Source organism: Marasmius oreades, chromosome 8 (genome assembly GCF_018924745.1).
Source record: "Marasmius oreades isolate 03SP1 chromosome 8, whole genome shotgun sequence".
Taxonomy (NCBI): Eukaryota; Fungi; Basidiomycota; class Agaricomycetes; order Agaricales; family Marasmiaceae; genus Marasmius; species Marasmius oreades.
In genome coordinates, this window is record NC_057330.1 from 2,728,454 (window position 1) to 2,740,574 (window position 12,121).

The 12,121-nt window shown below is 47.1% G+C and overlaps 6 protein-coding genes across 10 annotated transcripts; 3 read left to right on the top strand and 3 right to left on the bottom strand.

Annotated features, from left to right (window-relative positions):
* Positions 1 to 88: 88 nt before the first annotated feature.
* On the bottom strand, positions 89 to 1,061 carry E1B28_012821 (uncharacterized protein). 2 transcript variants are annotated; one of them, XM_043157969.1, is made up of 6 exons: positions 999 to 1,061; positions 894 to 931; positions 784 to 823; positions 655 to 713; positions 449 to 582; positions 89 to 385 (listed from the first exon to the last, which is right to left on the bottom strand). In XM_043157969.1, exons 1-6 carry the CDS (start codon positions 1,007 to 1,009, stop codon positions 245 to 247), a joined length of 423 nt encoding a protein of 140 aa, XP_043005339.1. In that variant the 5' UTR covers positions 1,010 to 1,061; the 3' UTR covers positions 89 to 244. The 2 variants fall into 2 exon arrangements, with proteins under 2 accessions (XP_043005339.1, XP_043005340.1); XM_043157970.1 differs by having other exon boundaries at positions 894 to 1,061.
* A 388-nt stretch (positions 1,062 to 1,449) lies between these two features.
* Positions 1,450 to 3,567, bottom strand: E1B28_012822 (uncharacterized protein). 2 transcript variants are annotated; one of them, XM_043157971.1, is made up of 12 exons: positions 3,414 to 3,567; positions 3,245 to 3,339; positions 3,034 to 3,125; positions 2,690 to 2,922; positions 2,496 to 2,580; positions 2,338 to 2,432; positions 2,266 to 2,272; positions 2,107 to 2,197; positions 2,022 to 2,037; positions 1,924 to 1,952; positions 1,749 to 1,852; positions 1,450 to 1,679 (listed from the first exon to the last, which is right to left on the bottom strand). In XM_043157971.1, the coding sequence occupies exons 1-12, from the start codon at positions 3,479 to 3,481 to the stop codon at positions 1,578 to 1,580; spliced, it is 1,017 nt and encodes a 338-aa protein (XP_043005341.1). In that variant the 5' UTR covers positions 3,482 to 3,567; the 3' UTR covers positions 1,450 to 1,577. The 2 variants fall into 2 exon arrangements, with proteins under 2 accessions (XP_043005341.1, XP_043005342.1); XM_043157972.1 differs by having other exon boundaries at positions 3,034 to 3,339.
* A 3-nt stretch (positions 3,568 to 3,570) lies between these two features.
* On the top strand, positions 3,571 to 4,619 carry E1B28_012823 (uncharacterized protein). The gene is made up of 3 exons (XM_043157973.1): positions 3,571 to 3,995; positions 4,054 to 4,172; positions 4,232 to 4,619. The coding sequence occupies exon 1, from the start codon at positions 3,608 to 3,610 to the stop codon at positions 3,926 to 3,928; it is 321 nt and encodes a 106-aa protein (XP_043005343.1). The 5' UTR covers positions 3,571 to 3,607; the 3' UTR covers positions 3,929 to 3,995; positions 4,054 to 4,172; positions 4,232 to 4,619.
* A 56-nt stretch (positions 4,620 to 4,675) lies between these two features.
* Positions 4,676 to 7,099, top strand: E1B28_012824 (uncharacterized protein). Of its 3 annotated transcripts, XM_043157974.1 has the most exons (8): positions 4,676 to 4,973; positions 5,040 to 5,089; positions 5,141 to 5,240; positions 5,293 to 5,526; positions 5,593 to 6,078; positions 6,144 to 6,241; positions 6,299 to 6,722; positions 6,794 to 7,099. In XM_043157974.1, the coding sequence occupies exons 1-8, from the start codon at positions 4,715 to 4,717 to the stop codon at positions 6,955 to 6,957; spliced, it is 1,815 nt and encodes a 604-aa protein (XP_043005344.1). In that variant the 5' UTR covers positions 4,676 to 4,714; the 3' UTR covers positions 6,958 to 7,099. The 3 variants fall into 3 exon arrangements, with proteins under 3 accessions (XP_043005344.1, XP_043005345.1, XP_043005346.1); XM_043157975.1 differs by having other exon boundaries at positions 6,299 to 7,099; XM_043157976.1 differs by having other exon boundaries at positions 5,593 to 6,722.
* Positions 7,100 to 8,110: 1,011 nt separating this feature from the next.
* On the top strand, positions 8,111 to 8,702 carry E1B28_012825 (uncharacterized protein). Its single transcript, XM_043157977.1, has 3 exons — positions 8,111 to 8,296; positions 8,363 to 8,506; positions 8,565 to 8,702. The coding sequence occupies exons 1-2, from the start codon at positions 8,170 to 8,172 to the stop codon at positions 8,482 to 8,484; spliced, it is 249 nt and encodes an 82-aa protein (XP_043005347.1). The 5' UTR covers positions 8,111 to 8,169; the 3' UTR covers positions 8,485 to 8,506; positions 8,565 to 8,702.
* A 1,757-nt stretch (positions 8,703 to 10,459) lies between these two features.
* Positions 10,460 to 11,318, bottom strand: E1B28_012826 (uncharacterized protein). The gene is made up of 2 exons (XM_043157978.1): positions 11,070 to 11,318; positions 10,460 to 11,002 (listed from the first exon to the last, which is right to left on the bottom strand). The coding sequence occupies exons 1-2, from the start codon at positions 11,268 to 11,270 to the stop codon at positions 10,586 to 10,588; spliced, it is 618 nt and encodes a 205-aa protein (XP_043005348.1). The 5' UTR covers positions 11,271 to 11,318; the 3' UTR covers positions 10,460 to 10,585.
* Between the last annotated feature and the right edge of the window lie 803 nt (positions 11,319 to 12,121).

Here is a 12,121-nt window from a genome sequence, read left to right on the forward strand (position 1 = left end):
AGGCTATGCAGGAGCAAAGACAAGGGTAACGACAGCACCACCTTACAATAAATAGTCATGATATCCAACACCACACTGTCCGAGTCATCCTCCGCCGCTGATCGCACAAAAGATAGATAATACATACGTACGTACATTTCCATTCAACCTTATCGTCAACGTTCTTTCCAGTTTCCATCCATCGCCTCATGCATCCAGCTTTTCCCCATTCGTTTTCGCAAATCAGAGAACAGACTTCCGACCCTTACAATCCCAACTTCCTTTTCATCTCATCATACACCTTCTGAAGCTCTTCCTTTGCTGGACTCTTCGCAGGCCATCCAATAACGAGTCCTTCTTCTTCATTGGGTTTAGGAATAACATGGAAGTGGACGTGGTCTACGAGCTATTATCGTGGCGGTGGCAGCGCTATCAGTCCAAGCCCAAAAGCGAGCACTCCACTCCTCACCTGATGAGCCGGCTTCCCATTATTCTGCAACACATTATAATTCTCTGCTCCCTGCGCAATAGCAATTTTCTTAGCAATCGGAAGAATATCTCGGAGGTATTCGTCTGGGAGTTCGTGGACTTTTTGTGCGTGGTCTGAGGGGTGGTGCGGAATTGGCGTTAACGTTGGAGTATGGAGCTGCGGGGGTAGAACTTATCAAAATTCACATTTCGGAATAACCAAAGAGTGGCCGTTTGACAAGGGCCCGATATCGAGGAATGAGTATCTTTTATTCACCCGCAATCAGTTTCAGTTTGTTTTTTTGAATTAACGACACAGAAGGGGAGGGCACGAACGAGAATTCAGTCTCGAGGAGCTTCATACTCGGGATTTCTCCTACAAAAAAAAAAAAAAAAGACATTGGATTACTAAAACATTGTCGCTCTGCACAGAATCTGATCCATACCTTTGATAATCCTACAAAACAAACACGTTGCGAGATGCCTGAAAACGCAAAAAGTCTAACTTCAGACACTGGTTTCTAGAACGATGATTGAGAAGTTATAAACACTTGGCTGCCATCGTAACTGCTGAAATCGAGGGTAGGTGGTCGTATCAGATTATCTTTGTGACGATACAAGTCACAGAAGTGTCACTAACCCCCGTGATTATACAGTAAGCAATATGATATCATAGTAGGTCCTAGTAGGTCCTTAAACCATCATCTACAGGCTGGAGAGTGCACACAAAACTACTGTCGCGTCAGTTTTAGCCTAGATTTACTCTTGGCATAATTCATAACAGTTGCGCCACAAAATCCAGATCTATGAATACAAAAACGACCCAATCAGGAATCAGGAAATTAGGCTTTTTGTGGTTATGAAGTGTTGGTGTTTTATATGAAATGGTCCGGATGAGGGTTTATTGTTTTCGGTTCTATGTTCCACAGGGGCCCCATCGTTCGTTGTGGCATGGTCCGTCCAACCCGATACCACACAAGGACCCTATGCCCAGCTTGAGCTTCCGGCCATTCAGATTCAGACTCAGACTCATGCCAGGAGTTTAACAACAACATACAAGCAAAAAAAAAGGGAAAAACCCGTCAAGTACACCGGCACCCCAACAATCCTACTCAGTTAAATTTTACAATTCACCGCCCATACGTCGCCTCCAACTTCGCCTTTACATACTCCCCAGCCGTAACCACCTCATACTTCAATGGTCGGTCAGGGGAGATACAACTCGGAATCGGCTACATATAAATTTAAAACGGTACAACACTCAACAAAGACCTCGCACTCGTACTCGCATTCGCACTCACCTCCAACCGAACCCCATAATCCGTCCCAAAAAATAACGGAGTCGAAAACCTCCTACGTCCAGATCGGTTAATCACTCGATGGACGGTCGATTTGAATATATCATCTGCCGCGGGGTGGGTCGAGGGTCCGAGTCAAGAAACCCGAAAACCAAAAAACTCGTTAAACAAAACTTACTTGTCCATCGAGCAAATTGATCACCAAGGCTAGTATCATTCACGTCAATCGCCACTCCAAGATTCCTCGGCGAGAGATGGAAAGGCGTCGAGACTTACTTGACGACGAATGTGCCTAGAAGAAAAAAAAAAGAGGGTAAGTAGAAACAACCACCAAAACACAACAACCAGGGAGGCCTATTACCAGTAATAGGCGGAATATCTATCCACTCCTTATCCGCATTAAGCACTTGAAGAGCTTGGATGTTCGGTTCTTGCCATAAGATCGTGAAGCACTGGGTTGTTTTTTTTTCATGGACGTTAATTCGAAATCCGAGTTTCGAGGTCAAACAAACCGTCTGACCTCCCAACTTTGAAAAAAAAAAACCCGCAACCGGATGTAAGTATGTAACGACCAAATAGGGGGGATACTGACTCAGTATGAGCTCCAATCCCGATAACACCTTCATCCGTCGGTCCCGTTTGATCAGGGTAGTGAATGATACGCATCAGAGCAGCTGACGTTTTCGTCTTTTTCACAAAGTTCCAAGTTACCAGTGAACAGGGGGGGCGAGGAACAAAAAAAAAACTCACCTTATCGTCAAAAAACGTTTCGTCAATGTCAAGAGCCAAAGCGAATATTGGGAAAAGGAGTTTCCCAAGGTTGACTAGGGCGTGGCTGTCAGTAGTAAAAGATGAGTAAAATGGCACTCGGAAGGGAACACCGTGATGGTGGTACATGGCATTGGTTTCGAAAAAAACGGGGGGAAAGAAGAAAAAAACTCAACTAGTACTCCACCGCCGCCACTCGAAACCCAGGTACCTCAAACGGCCACACGTTCTTACCATCTAATACCGTGACCCCATTCGCTTTCCCTTCCGAGTCTCCTTCACGTTCCAGTGGTGGTGATTCCCAACCAAACTCAAACCCCTCTTGAAGATCTCCCTTCCCGTTCGGATCGTTGTTCCCGCTGAGCAAAGGAGAGTAGCCTTTCCAATTTGGGGTTGTTTTGTTTTCGATCTGTGGGTGTGTTTTTTTTTTCAGGTTTCCAAGTTTTCAAACCAAACCGGGCGTATGTATTCGTAAGTAGAAAGAAAATACGTGAGGGCACCCCCGTGGCCAGAGACTAACCTTCATTTTGAGCTCCATAGGGAGACCGAAGAAGTATTTTGCATTGGAGAGGGCTGAATCAATGACACGGTCTGGTACGCCATGGTTCTTCACTACCGTGGTATGTCAATGGTTCCCCCGAGATGGAAGGTAAGACCAAAACGGATGGTATTCATTCATATCCAAACTTCGATCGATAAACCAAAAAAAAAACAAAACAAAAAAAACGTACCATAGAAAAAGCCCACATTCATACATGCATCTCGAACTTCGTCTGCTAGGCCTCTTCGGACGGCAGGATCGGGACTGGAGATATTACTGAGGTCTCTGGTCATGGTGAGGGTAAGGACGGCACTGGTACGATGACATTGATAAGATGGAGAAAGTGGAATAGTACTTGCATGATTGGGATATTCTTGAATGCACAGTCTGCTTCGCTAGCTGCTGCTGCTGCTTCCACCAAGGACATCGATGGTATGAGGTGAGAGTCTCGTGACGTCACGCGTCAAGTTTTGCAGTTGACCGTGGTAACATTTTACTGTACAAGCGCTCGGGCCTCTCTCTGTTCGGTCAACAAGGGAGTCAGGGTATCAACATGGTCGTCATCCGGCTCTGCATGTGTTCATCTCCTCCATCATTGAAAATCTCATTCACACCCTCCATCTTAGCATCAACTCATGGCCAAGAACCACGTCGACTGCCTCTCTTGTTCTCAGATATGTCCCCGGAATGCCATACAAAGCTCGCCGAACGGACCTACAAGACCCTCATGGGCGAAGCCAAGGTCAATTACGAGTCTGGTAAGCCCACGAAGGGTATTGCTGCGCGTTTAGTGGAGAAGGAGTTGAAGGGAGGCGACAACAGCGTGAAGATCACGGCTGGGGGAGATGAAGACGGCGATGGCGAGCCAGATTAGAGGGAACAATATTGGGCTTTGGCTACCTTTTATCTGATGGGAAGCGGCACGCAGCACAGAGTTTGATGTAAGCTCCTATCATCCGTTGAATGAGGGGTTATGTACTGATCAAACTCTTTCAATAGGCCTTTCACTTACCCCAATATGGTGAAGAAAGCTCTCACCAAAGAGGTCCACCGTTCCTATTGCTATTCCTCACGCTAGTGTTCAACCCCGGAGGTGCTATGGTAATTCCTAACATCTGGTAAGTGCCTTCTTCTTTCAACTAGAATTGAATCTCTTACTCTTTCGACAATTACCAAGGACAATGCAACAAGACCCCAAGATCTATCCCGAAGCCCGAAACGTTCACCCCAGAGCGCCACGTCCGGAACTCTCAACTGGCCTTTCGCACGGTTTTGGATAGGGAGGCGGGGTATCGTCACCTTGTGGACTGTTGCGAAGGTCGAGGAGCGAGGAGAGGGCGAAGTTGTTTCTAGTTGGAGAGCCGTCGTTGAATCTGGGGAGATTTGACTCGGAGGGTGCACTTATCCATTTGATGATTTGTCTGTCTTTCCTTTGTTCTTCCTTTTACGTTGTGGCTACATCAAGTTCTGGTTCGATGTGGTACAGCGGTAAGCTTGTATAAGAGGACTCGCATGATTACATCTACCTCGCCCATCGCGAAATGGAACCGTGACGTCGCGTCTGACTCTCATGAGCGGCCAGCTGACCGTGCTGACCGTGGTAACATGTTACTCTTTTTCTCCAAACAAGAAAAGTCTTCCCCCTCAATCGATCGCGACGATGAGCATCCGCCTACGCGCTTCCCCAGGCATCGTACTTCCCGAACCTGAAGACGAAGATGACCTTGGAAGTGTTTCAGGCTCAGAATGCGACGACGACGACGATGAAACTTGGGAAGATTGGGTTTCGGATTCCAATCCTGGCAACCAACCTTGCAAGTCACTTTTTGAAGATAAAACTCTTCGGTCTGCGGATGCTGCTGTCGAGTATGACAAGTCGAATTATGGGTTCGATCTCAACCAGTTTTGTTCCAAGTTGTGTGAGTTGGTTCGATTCTACAGCTAAGCCGGTTTCTAAATTTATTTAACTTTCTTTGCACGCATAGCTCTAGACGTTCATGGACGCATTCGACTGATCAACTTTATTCGGAAAACAGTGAGTTCATAAGTTACGCGTCGATACTTTGGAATCTGATTTTTTCTCGAGGAACCTTCGCCTGAAAATGTCTTGCAAATGAACGGTTCAGAGACTTGTTTGACTTCAGACGAATACCTGAAGCCTGTTGTTGAAGATGACCCATTACTGCGTGAGTCGCGATTCGTCGAGACCTTGAATACGAACTCTCATTCTTTATTCAGAACTGCAATCGGACGATTGGTCTGATTCTGAAGATGAGCAAGCCAATCCCGAAAAACGTATCAAGGTTCTTGAAAAGAAACTCGCACAAGCACGAGCAGAATTTGAAGCCTATCGCGCTCTTGTCAACCAACGTTTCGATCTTATCGAGGCTGCACCAGATGCACCTGCAGCTGAGAGTGCACCCAAAACAAGGGACGACGATTCACACTATTTTGAAAGTTACGGTGCGAATGGTACGTGGATATCCAAACCTCATCATATACCGTCATCGTCCTCACATTATCCCTCCCACCTCTCAGACATTCACGCCGTCATGATCCAAGACCTTGTCCGAACATCCACCTACGCTCGATACATCCTCCAAACTCCCACCATCTTCGAAGGTGCCACCGTCCTTGACGTAGGGTGTGGTACTGGTATCCTCTCCCTCTTCGCCGCACGCGCAGGTGCCAAAAAGGTCATCGCAGTGGATGCCAGCGATATAGCTGAAAAAGCTGAAAAAATCGTGAAAGCCAACGAACTTTCAGATATCATCACCGTTGTTCGTGGAAGGATTGAAGATGTCAATTTGCCTGATGGAATACAAAAGGTCGATGTGATCCTTTCGGAATGGATGGGTTACGCGTTGTTGTATGAGAGTATGTTGGACTCTGTTTTGACGGCTAGGAGACGGTTTTTGAGGCCTGGGGGTGTGATGGCGCCTAGCCAGTGTAGGATGATGTTGGGACTATGTGATGCGTCGGAGATTGTGAAGGAGAGGTTGACCTTTTGGAATGATGTGTATGGTATGGGACCCTGTGGCCTTTTTTCTGTCTGTTGGGTACCTAACGAAGTTCCTCCTTTGTTCTAGGTTTTGATTTGTCGGTTATGGCAGAAGAAGTGTTAGAAGAAGCCATTGTTGACGTTGTTGGGCCTTATACTATGCTCAGCGATCCCTGCGTCGTCAAGGTCAGTCGGAAACTCTTCAATGCTTTTATTCCTGATCCTCTCCATGTCTTTGCATAGGACATCTACCTTGCTGAAATAACCACCCGCCAACTCGACTTTACCTCATCCTTCAAACTCGTTTCAACCGTTGAACGCCGAACAAAAGTCACCTCCTTCATCCTTTACTTTGACACCTTCTTCACCGCATCCGGGGCACCCGTTCCACCAGACACAGAACCCCAAATCGTTGGTGTGGGACAAGCGCAAGTTGCAGAGGTCTGGCCTGTTGGTGGGAAAGCTCCGCCTCAGAGGAGAGCTAGTCAGCAATTGGAGGAGAGGAAGATGGAGAGAAGAAAGACGGAGGAGGAGTCGGGGTTGAGGAGTAAGGAAAAAGAGAAACCGAGTGAGGTGGTTACGAGTTTTAGTACGGGCCCGAAGAGTGTTCCTACGCATTGGAAACAGACGATATTTTTGTTGAAGGAGCCGTTTATTGTTAATGAAGGTGAGAGCGTGTCTTCTGTTGTTTTGGTGTGGTTTTGACCGACCTGTGTTTTTTTTTTTCGCTTTTCATAGGCACCATCGTCCTAGGGCAATTTTGTTGTCGGAAGAGTGATTCCAACTCTAGGGAACTTGATATTGAGATTCGGTATACTGTTAAGGATCCTGAGGAGCTCGCCGGGACGAAGAACCCGACGAGGAAGGAAGATGTAGTTGTGCAGATGTATAAAGTTAGGTAGCATTTGGCGCTTTTTGCGATGACTCGACGTTTTGTCTTTATTCATTCATCTATTTTCTCTTTTCTCTCTCTTTCAGATGAAATGTTGTATGTCGCGTAACTACTGATTGTTTTCGCAATGTTAGTAATGTTCTAAGTTACCGTATCAACTAATCTGACTCGAAACATGCTTCTTGACTCCGAATCGAGAAACGTTCGGTTCCTATGACTCGAACGCGTATTCAAATGGTTTCTGACATTCAATCGAGGAGGAGCTGGCCCCACAGACGATGGATGACTTGAAACACTCCGACGCCAGAAACACCTTATCCAAGCTAGCGCGCCGAGCTCGGAGATGGGTAGAGCGGGACGGAACGCAGTACTACGCGGCGCCCAGTTTTAGTACTTTTCGTTCTTGGCTTACGTTGAAGAACGTTCGATGCGCTCGGTGCCCTGGATCTAACCAGTGCTGCGGCACAGCTGCGACGGAACTGGTTAACGTTCGGATGAATATCCTACCGTCGTCTTCGCCGTTCTAGTAATATGCCACTCGAGCTACGAACTTGACTGAAGGTCTGCCAGTGGGTTCCAAAGTCGGAATTTTAAGCACCTGACGCTCAACGCTCAGAATCATAATCAGAATCAAGTACCGCTACCCAGATGCAGATTGAGAAGCAACATCCTATCAACCTAAACAGGACCGAGTGAAAATCAGGCTGTGATCAGGTTTTTATCACTTGGATCATTTGTTATGAGATCAACAATATCTCGTCACTGTACCGCTGGCCTGGAACGGCTAGTTGTTCGGTGTCTGAACGAGCTGCGGGCACGGAAAACTTACCTTTGGATCCAAACTGAAACCTGCGCGCAGCATATAGGTTCCCGGGTAGAGTTAAGTAATGCGTACCCCGACAAAAAAAACCCGCCAAATTCCATTTATATTCTTTCATGACATCTGAAATTGGCGAGCGCTAGCGTTGCCCCCTAAAAAAGAAACTACGGTCCTGAGGCTGCGCAAAACATGGGAATGACTTTGTTTTCGGGGCCGGGGGGTTGACAAGAGGTAGTAGATGGATAGTTCTAGTAAGGTACCGTCAGCTAAGGAGTGGGAGAAAGGGGGAGTCGGGAAAGAGATATAAAATGTGGAGAAGTTGAGAGGGAGTCCTCACAAGTCACAAATTCGCCGACTATTACTACCCCTTTAACGCGACCGTTTCTTCTTTCATCTTCAATCATGAGCTCCAATATGTTCTCCAAGAACTCGAAAACCGAGTCTACAGCCTCTCTTATCCCTCGGAACCTCAAGAGCCCGTCGCAGTTTCTATCGTGGGGGTCGAAAGGATCCTCCGCCCAGTTGAAAAGTATGTTTTGTTTCTCGCGTGGACTTCGATAGGAAGATAAGATATTCAATGACCGTGTTTATCCAGATAATGATGGAAAGACCACTACACTCTCAGCTCCCAAAAGCGATTCTGATTTCGCGAAGAAGGCGAGGGCCAATGGGTGGAATGCACCTACAGCGGCGCGACCGTCTCTTGGCGGGTTTTAACCCTCGGATTTCCGTCGTTGAGGTATGTAGGACCCGGTTTTGGTTCATTTTTGAGTTGAATGCTGATTGAAAAGCTGTAGGAACCAATGTAGAAAACATACACTCTTCCCGGCTTGCGGGTGTATATGCTGTTTTTGTGGATATCTATTTTACAGGAGGCGTGGAGATCTTTATGATAGCACTTAATCAGTTTTGAACGGGTTTGTGGATACCTTTTGACGACGTACCATAGCATTCTCTTATTATAATATTGTATAAGCGGCTTTATTTCCTCCATCATCGCATAGAATCTTCTAATCCTCGTCGATCTTACTACGAGAAGAGCTGTCGTCATTCTCGATACCTTCTCCGCTACACAGGGGGCCGTATAATCTTGCCGCTGTTTCTGCTTCCCTCCGACGAGCAAATTGCGCATCTGCTTTTTTCTGGGAAGAACGTGGTTCGGTGAGAGAAAAATGCAGGAGGCTCTCAAAAGATTACAAACTTTTTCTGCTGCTGCTGCCTGTCATTATTTCTTTCCTGATTCGGACAACTCTCAATCGACTTTTATTCGGTCTTTAGGTTACCCTCGTTTGATTGAGCGAGTGGAGAGGATGAAATATTAGGGCTGTTGGGTTCTTGCCTCTTGCATACTACTAGAAACAGAGATATCCTGACTTTGATCTCGTTTTGATCTCGTTAGACCTGCTTTTAACCTTGAGATTGTCCAAGGGTGTACAGATGATTGTCGAGTTATCCTTCTTTGGAGTTAGCTTACACCAAATGAGCACAATTTTCTCCAACAGCTTCCCAAGTCATGCTTTTCGAGCATCCCCTCACCTGCGAAGAACTACGAGTTTTAGGACTTGTCGCGATTGGTATTTCACAGATTGTGATCAGGAAAGCGTTCCTGGCTTGCAGCCAGCCCTCTTCTGCCCGAGGATTGCCATAATAGTGTCTAGAAAAGCCAAACTTGTAACGAAGGTAAGTGTGCGGCCGGATTGATGTATTGGGAGAACCTTACAAAATTACCAAATACCGATCATCGGCTGCTTTTCGGCAACGTGACATTGCGTGACTGATAAACGCCTCCTCTCTCTTACCAGGTCCGCTCGACAACTTAACACTCAAGATTCGGGATAAGAGAGGGTGTCGTCCTTAACCGTGTTCAGTTCGTCCACCAGTGGCTGAGTAGTATCAGGTTGGTTCCGAGTCGCTGTCTGAATTTGTAGACTGTCACTGACTCACTAGTGAGGAATAGCGCGAGATTTATTCATCGACCCCCAAAAAATCAGCCGACCCCGACCTTTCTGACCCGACCCATGCAACACTGGATTTTGCAAGGCCAGCAGGTCGACGAGGGAGATGGCAATCAAAAAGCTGCGCTTTTTCTACTGAACAGGTCTCACGGACATTCCGGCAACCTCCTGTGTAAAGTCCAGCTCTACATGCAACCTTTCCCTCACCTGCCCCCATTCTCGAGTCATTCTCCTACCCATTCCCCGAGTCGCCGGAAATGTGGGACGCGCAGCTGATACATTTGTTTGTGCTCTTCCGGTTGTGTGCACCATTTGTGGCACAGACACGCGGACTCCTTTGTTATCATATCATTCCATCTCTGAATGTGTTCTTTTCTAGGTAACCTCATCATCTCTGCCTTTTGGCAGCGACGGCCACAAATAATGGTGAAGGGCTCTGGATTTGACAACGGATGAAGCAGGCGGAATCATGGGAACGTTCTCTATTTTCTTGGGGCAGGCTTCGGTATTTACTTCGAATACAGCACCTATCGATCTATCGTTCGTCACCTCGGTCAACCTATCTTCCAATCTCCTTCCACGACCATCTAGTCAGTCGATTCTCAATAATCCATCCCTCATTGGCTATCAGTTTATACCATTGTGTAGGACGGTGTTTCGGTCTCTGATGGAACAACACATATCCTCAACGACAATGCCTCCAGCGTTATGGATGAACTCACTCTCCCATCAGCAAACCTGCCAGAGCATACATTGACATTGTAAGTAAAAGTTTTATAGAAGTATTCAAGGGCCGATTCAGAGTCAAGACGCGACGAAAGCTATCGCATGGCTATACAGGACTAAGTACGGACTCTGCGCGATCATTTAACAAGCTTCCAGCCGTCTTTCGTCCACTGAGCGGTGTGTGCACTCTCTCCTTTGCCATAAACAACTGTCAAAATGGCACCGGAATAGTCTGCAATGACCGTGCTGGTTTCCTGATGCGCTCCAAACCAAAGCACCACGGTCTCGAGCGGCAAGATATCGACGGTGAGGTCTTTTCCAAGAACTTTGCTGATGAAGAAGGGATTCGAAAGTTCAGCTTCTGGGTCGGCTGGGTCCACGGCGTAAATGGCTGCGGCAAGATCGATATCGGAGTCCCTGTTGGTGATCCTGAACGGCTGGCCTGGATTGACAGGGTTCGAGGCGTCGGTGATGACGCCGTCCTTGTCGATCTCGATCGACTGACCATACCCGATGGATTTCACCTTTGTGAGAGCTGAGACGAGGGCGCCTGGCTGTAACATCCGACAATCAACAACGTTGATATAGATTCAGAGACGCCCACTGTCAAGGTTAGCTCACCTTAACATTTTCTGACCCAGCGATAGCGAAGAATGGTTGCCATTGGAACGTGTTGGTACTAATGTACGCTGATTTACTCTTCCAAATCACGTTGGCTTTGGCTTGACCTTGAACCAGCTTCGCAATGAAGAGGTCGTAGCCCCGACCCTTCATAAAATGGATTTGGTCGTCATCGATTTTGACTGTGAGAGTGAGCGACATCGCAGGTGGTCGAAGTGATGAAGTTTGGCTGTGTGAGGCTGGTGTAGGAGGCTGATGGAATTTGGCAGACGAGATGTGAGCCCTTTTATACTCTGAGAGGCACTTGAAGAGTGCATGGTTTGTCAAAGTACTTGAAGGCTGGCCCGGTCTGGTGAGCGTTAGCCGCACTCACATGTTCCCTTGACAGCATACATGGTGGGTGTGACATACACCAAGGTACAGCTTCGACATCGACAATGGACACCCCAGTGCACGGCGAGTCGATCGGTAGTATTCGATCCAGGTACAATTCCCATTAGATAGCGGGGTCCCGCCCTAGACCAGCTCCTCCCAGTAAGTTGTAACGCGTAATCCCGAATGTTCATGACGACTCCATGTCAACATGTCCGAACTCTTACGTGCTCATATATACAAGGTGGATAGCTATCCCGAGGGGCGAGGGCGTGTACATATGGCCTGTTGTCAATTCAAAGTCGAGTGTTGTTTCCCGTGAATCCCTTCTAGTCTCCTCGCGTGCACGAGGAATTCATCTCCAAGTCCGTCTGTGAATGTTTTTGTATCAGTATCTCTCGATCGATAGTATTAGATCTGCTCAATTTATGAAATTGACTGTCCGCCCTGTCTGAGTTTGAAATCGTAGCCAGAGATGGTCGCGAGCGGTCAATTTTATTGAGCAGCCCTAATCGTAGCCAAAGATAGTCGCGAACGGTCAATTTATAATTGAGCAGCGCCCTTGTTTGGTAGTAATTTTGCAAGTTCTCCCGATGTTCTCACTGTCAATCTTACATCGATTTGGCCGCACACTTACCTTCGTTATAAGTTTGGCCTTTCAAGGACAGTATAATGGCAAT

Bases quoted from the DNA above. Each gene is read 5' to 3' on its own strand.
- E1B28_012826 (XM_043157978.1), bottom strand. From the start codon at position 11,270: ATGTCGCTCACTCTCACAGTCAAAATCGATGACGACCAAATCCATTTT. The intron at 11,003-11,069 runs GTGAGCTAACCT...CGGATGTTACAG, and splicing joins CTGGGTCAGAAAATGTTAAG to CCAGGCGCCCTCGTCTCAGC.
- E1B28_012822 (XM_043157971.1), bottom strand. From the start codon at position 3,481: ATGTCCTTGGTGGAAGCAGCAGCAGCAGCTAGCGAAGCAGACTGTGCA. The intron at 2,923-3,033 runs GTTAGTCTCTGG...ACACACCCACAG, and splicing joins CTATGGAGCTCAAAATGAAG to ATCGAAAACAAAACAACCCC. The intron at 1,853-1,923 runs GTAAGTTTTGTT...ACCCCGCGGCAG, and splicing joins TCAATTTGCTCGATGGACAA to ATGATATATTCAAATCGACC.
- E1B28_012823 (XM_043157973.1), top strand. From the start codon at position 3,608: ATGGTCGTCATCCGGCTCTGCATGTGTTCATCTCCTCCATCATTGAAA.
- E1B28_012825 (XM_043157977.1), top strand. From the start codon at position 8,170: ATGAGCTCCAATATGTTCTCCAAGAACTCGAAAACCGAGTCTACAGCC. The intron at 8,297-8,362 runs GTATGTTTTGTT...GTGTTTATCCAG, and splicing joins ATCCTCCGCCCAGTTGAAAA to ATAATGATGGAAAGACCACT.
- E1B28_012824 (XM_043157974.1), top strand. From the start codon at position 4,715: ATGAGCATCCGCCTACGCGCTTCCCCAGGCATCGTACTTCCCGAACCT. The intron at 5,090-5,140 runs GTGAGTTCATAA...TTTTTTCTCGAG, and splicing joins TCAACTTTATTCGGAAAACA to GAACCTTCGCCTGAAAATGT. The intron at 6,723-6,793 runs GTGAGAGCGTGT...CGCTTTTCATAG, and splicing joins GCCGTTTATTGTTAATGAAG to GCACCATCGTCCTAGGGCAA.
- E1B28_012821 (XM_043157969.1), bottom strand. The intron at 583-654 runs GTGAATTTTGAT...ACCACCCCTCAG, and splicing joins CTCTTTGGTTATTCCGAAAT to ACCACGCACAAAAAGTCCAC. The intron at 386-448 runs GTGAGGAGTGGA...CCACGATAATAG, and splicing joins ATGGGAAGCCGGCTCATCAG to CTCGTAGACCACGTCCACTT.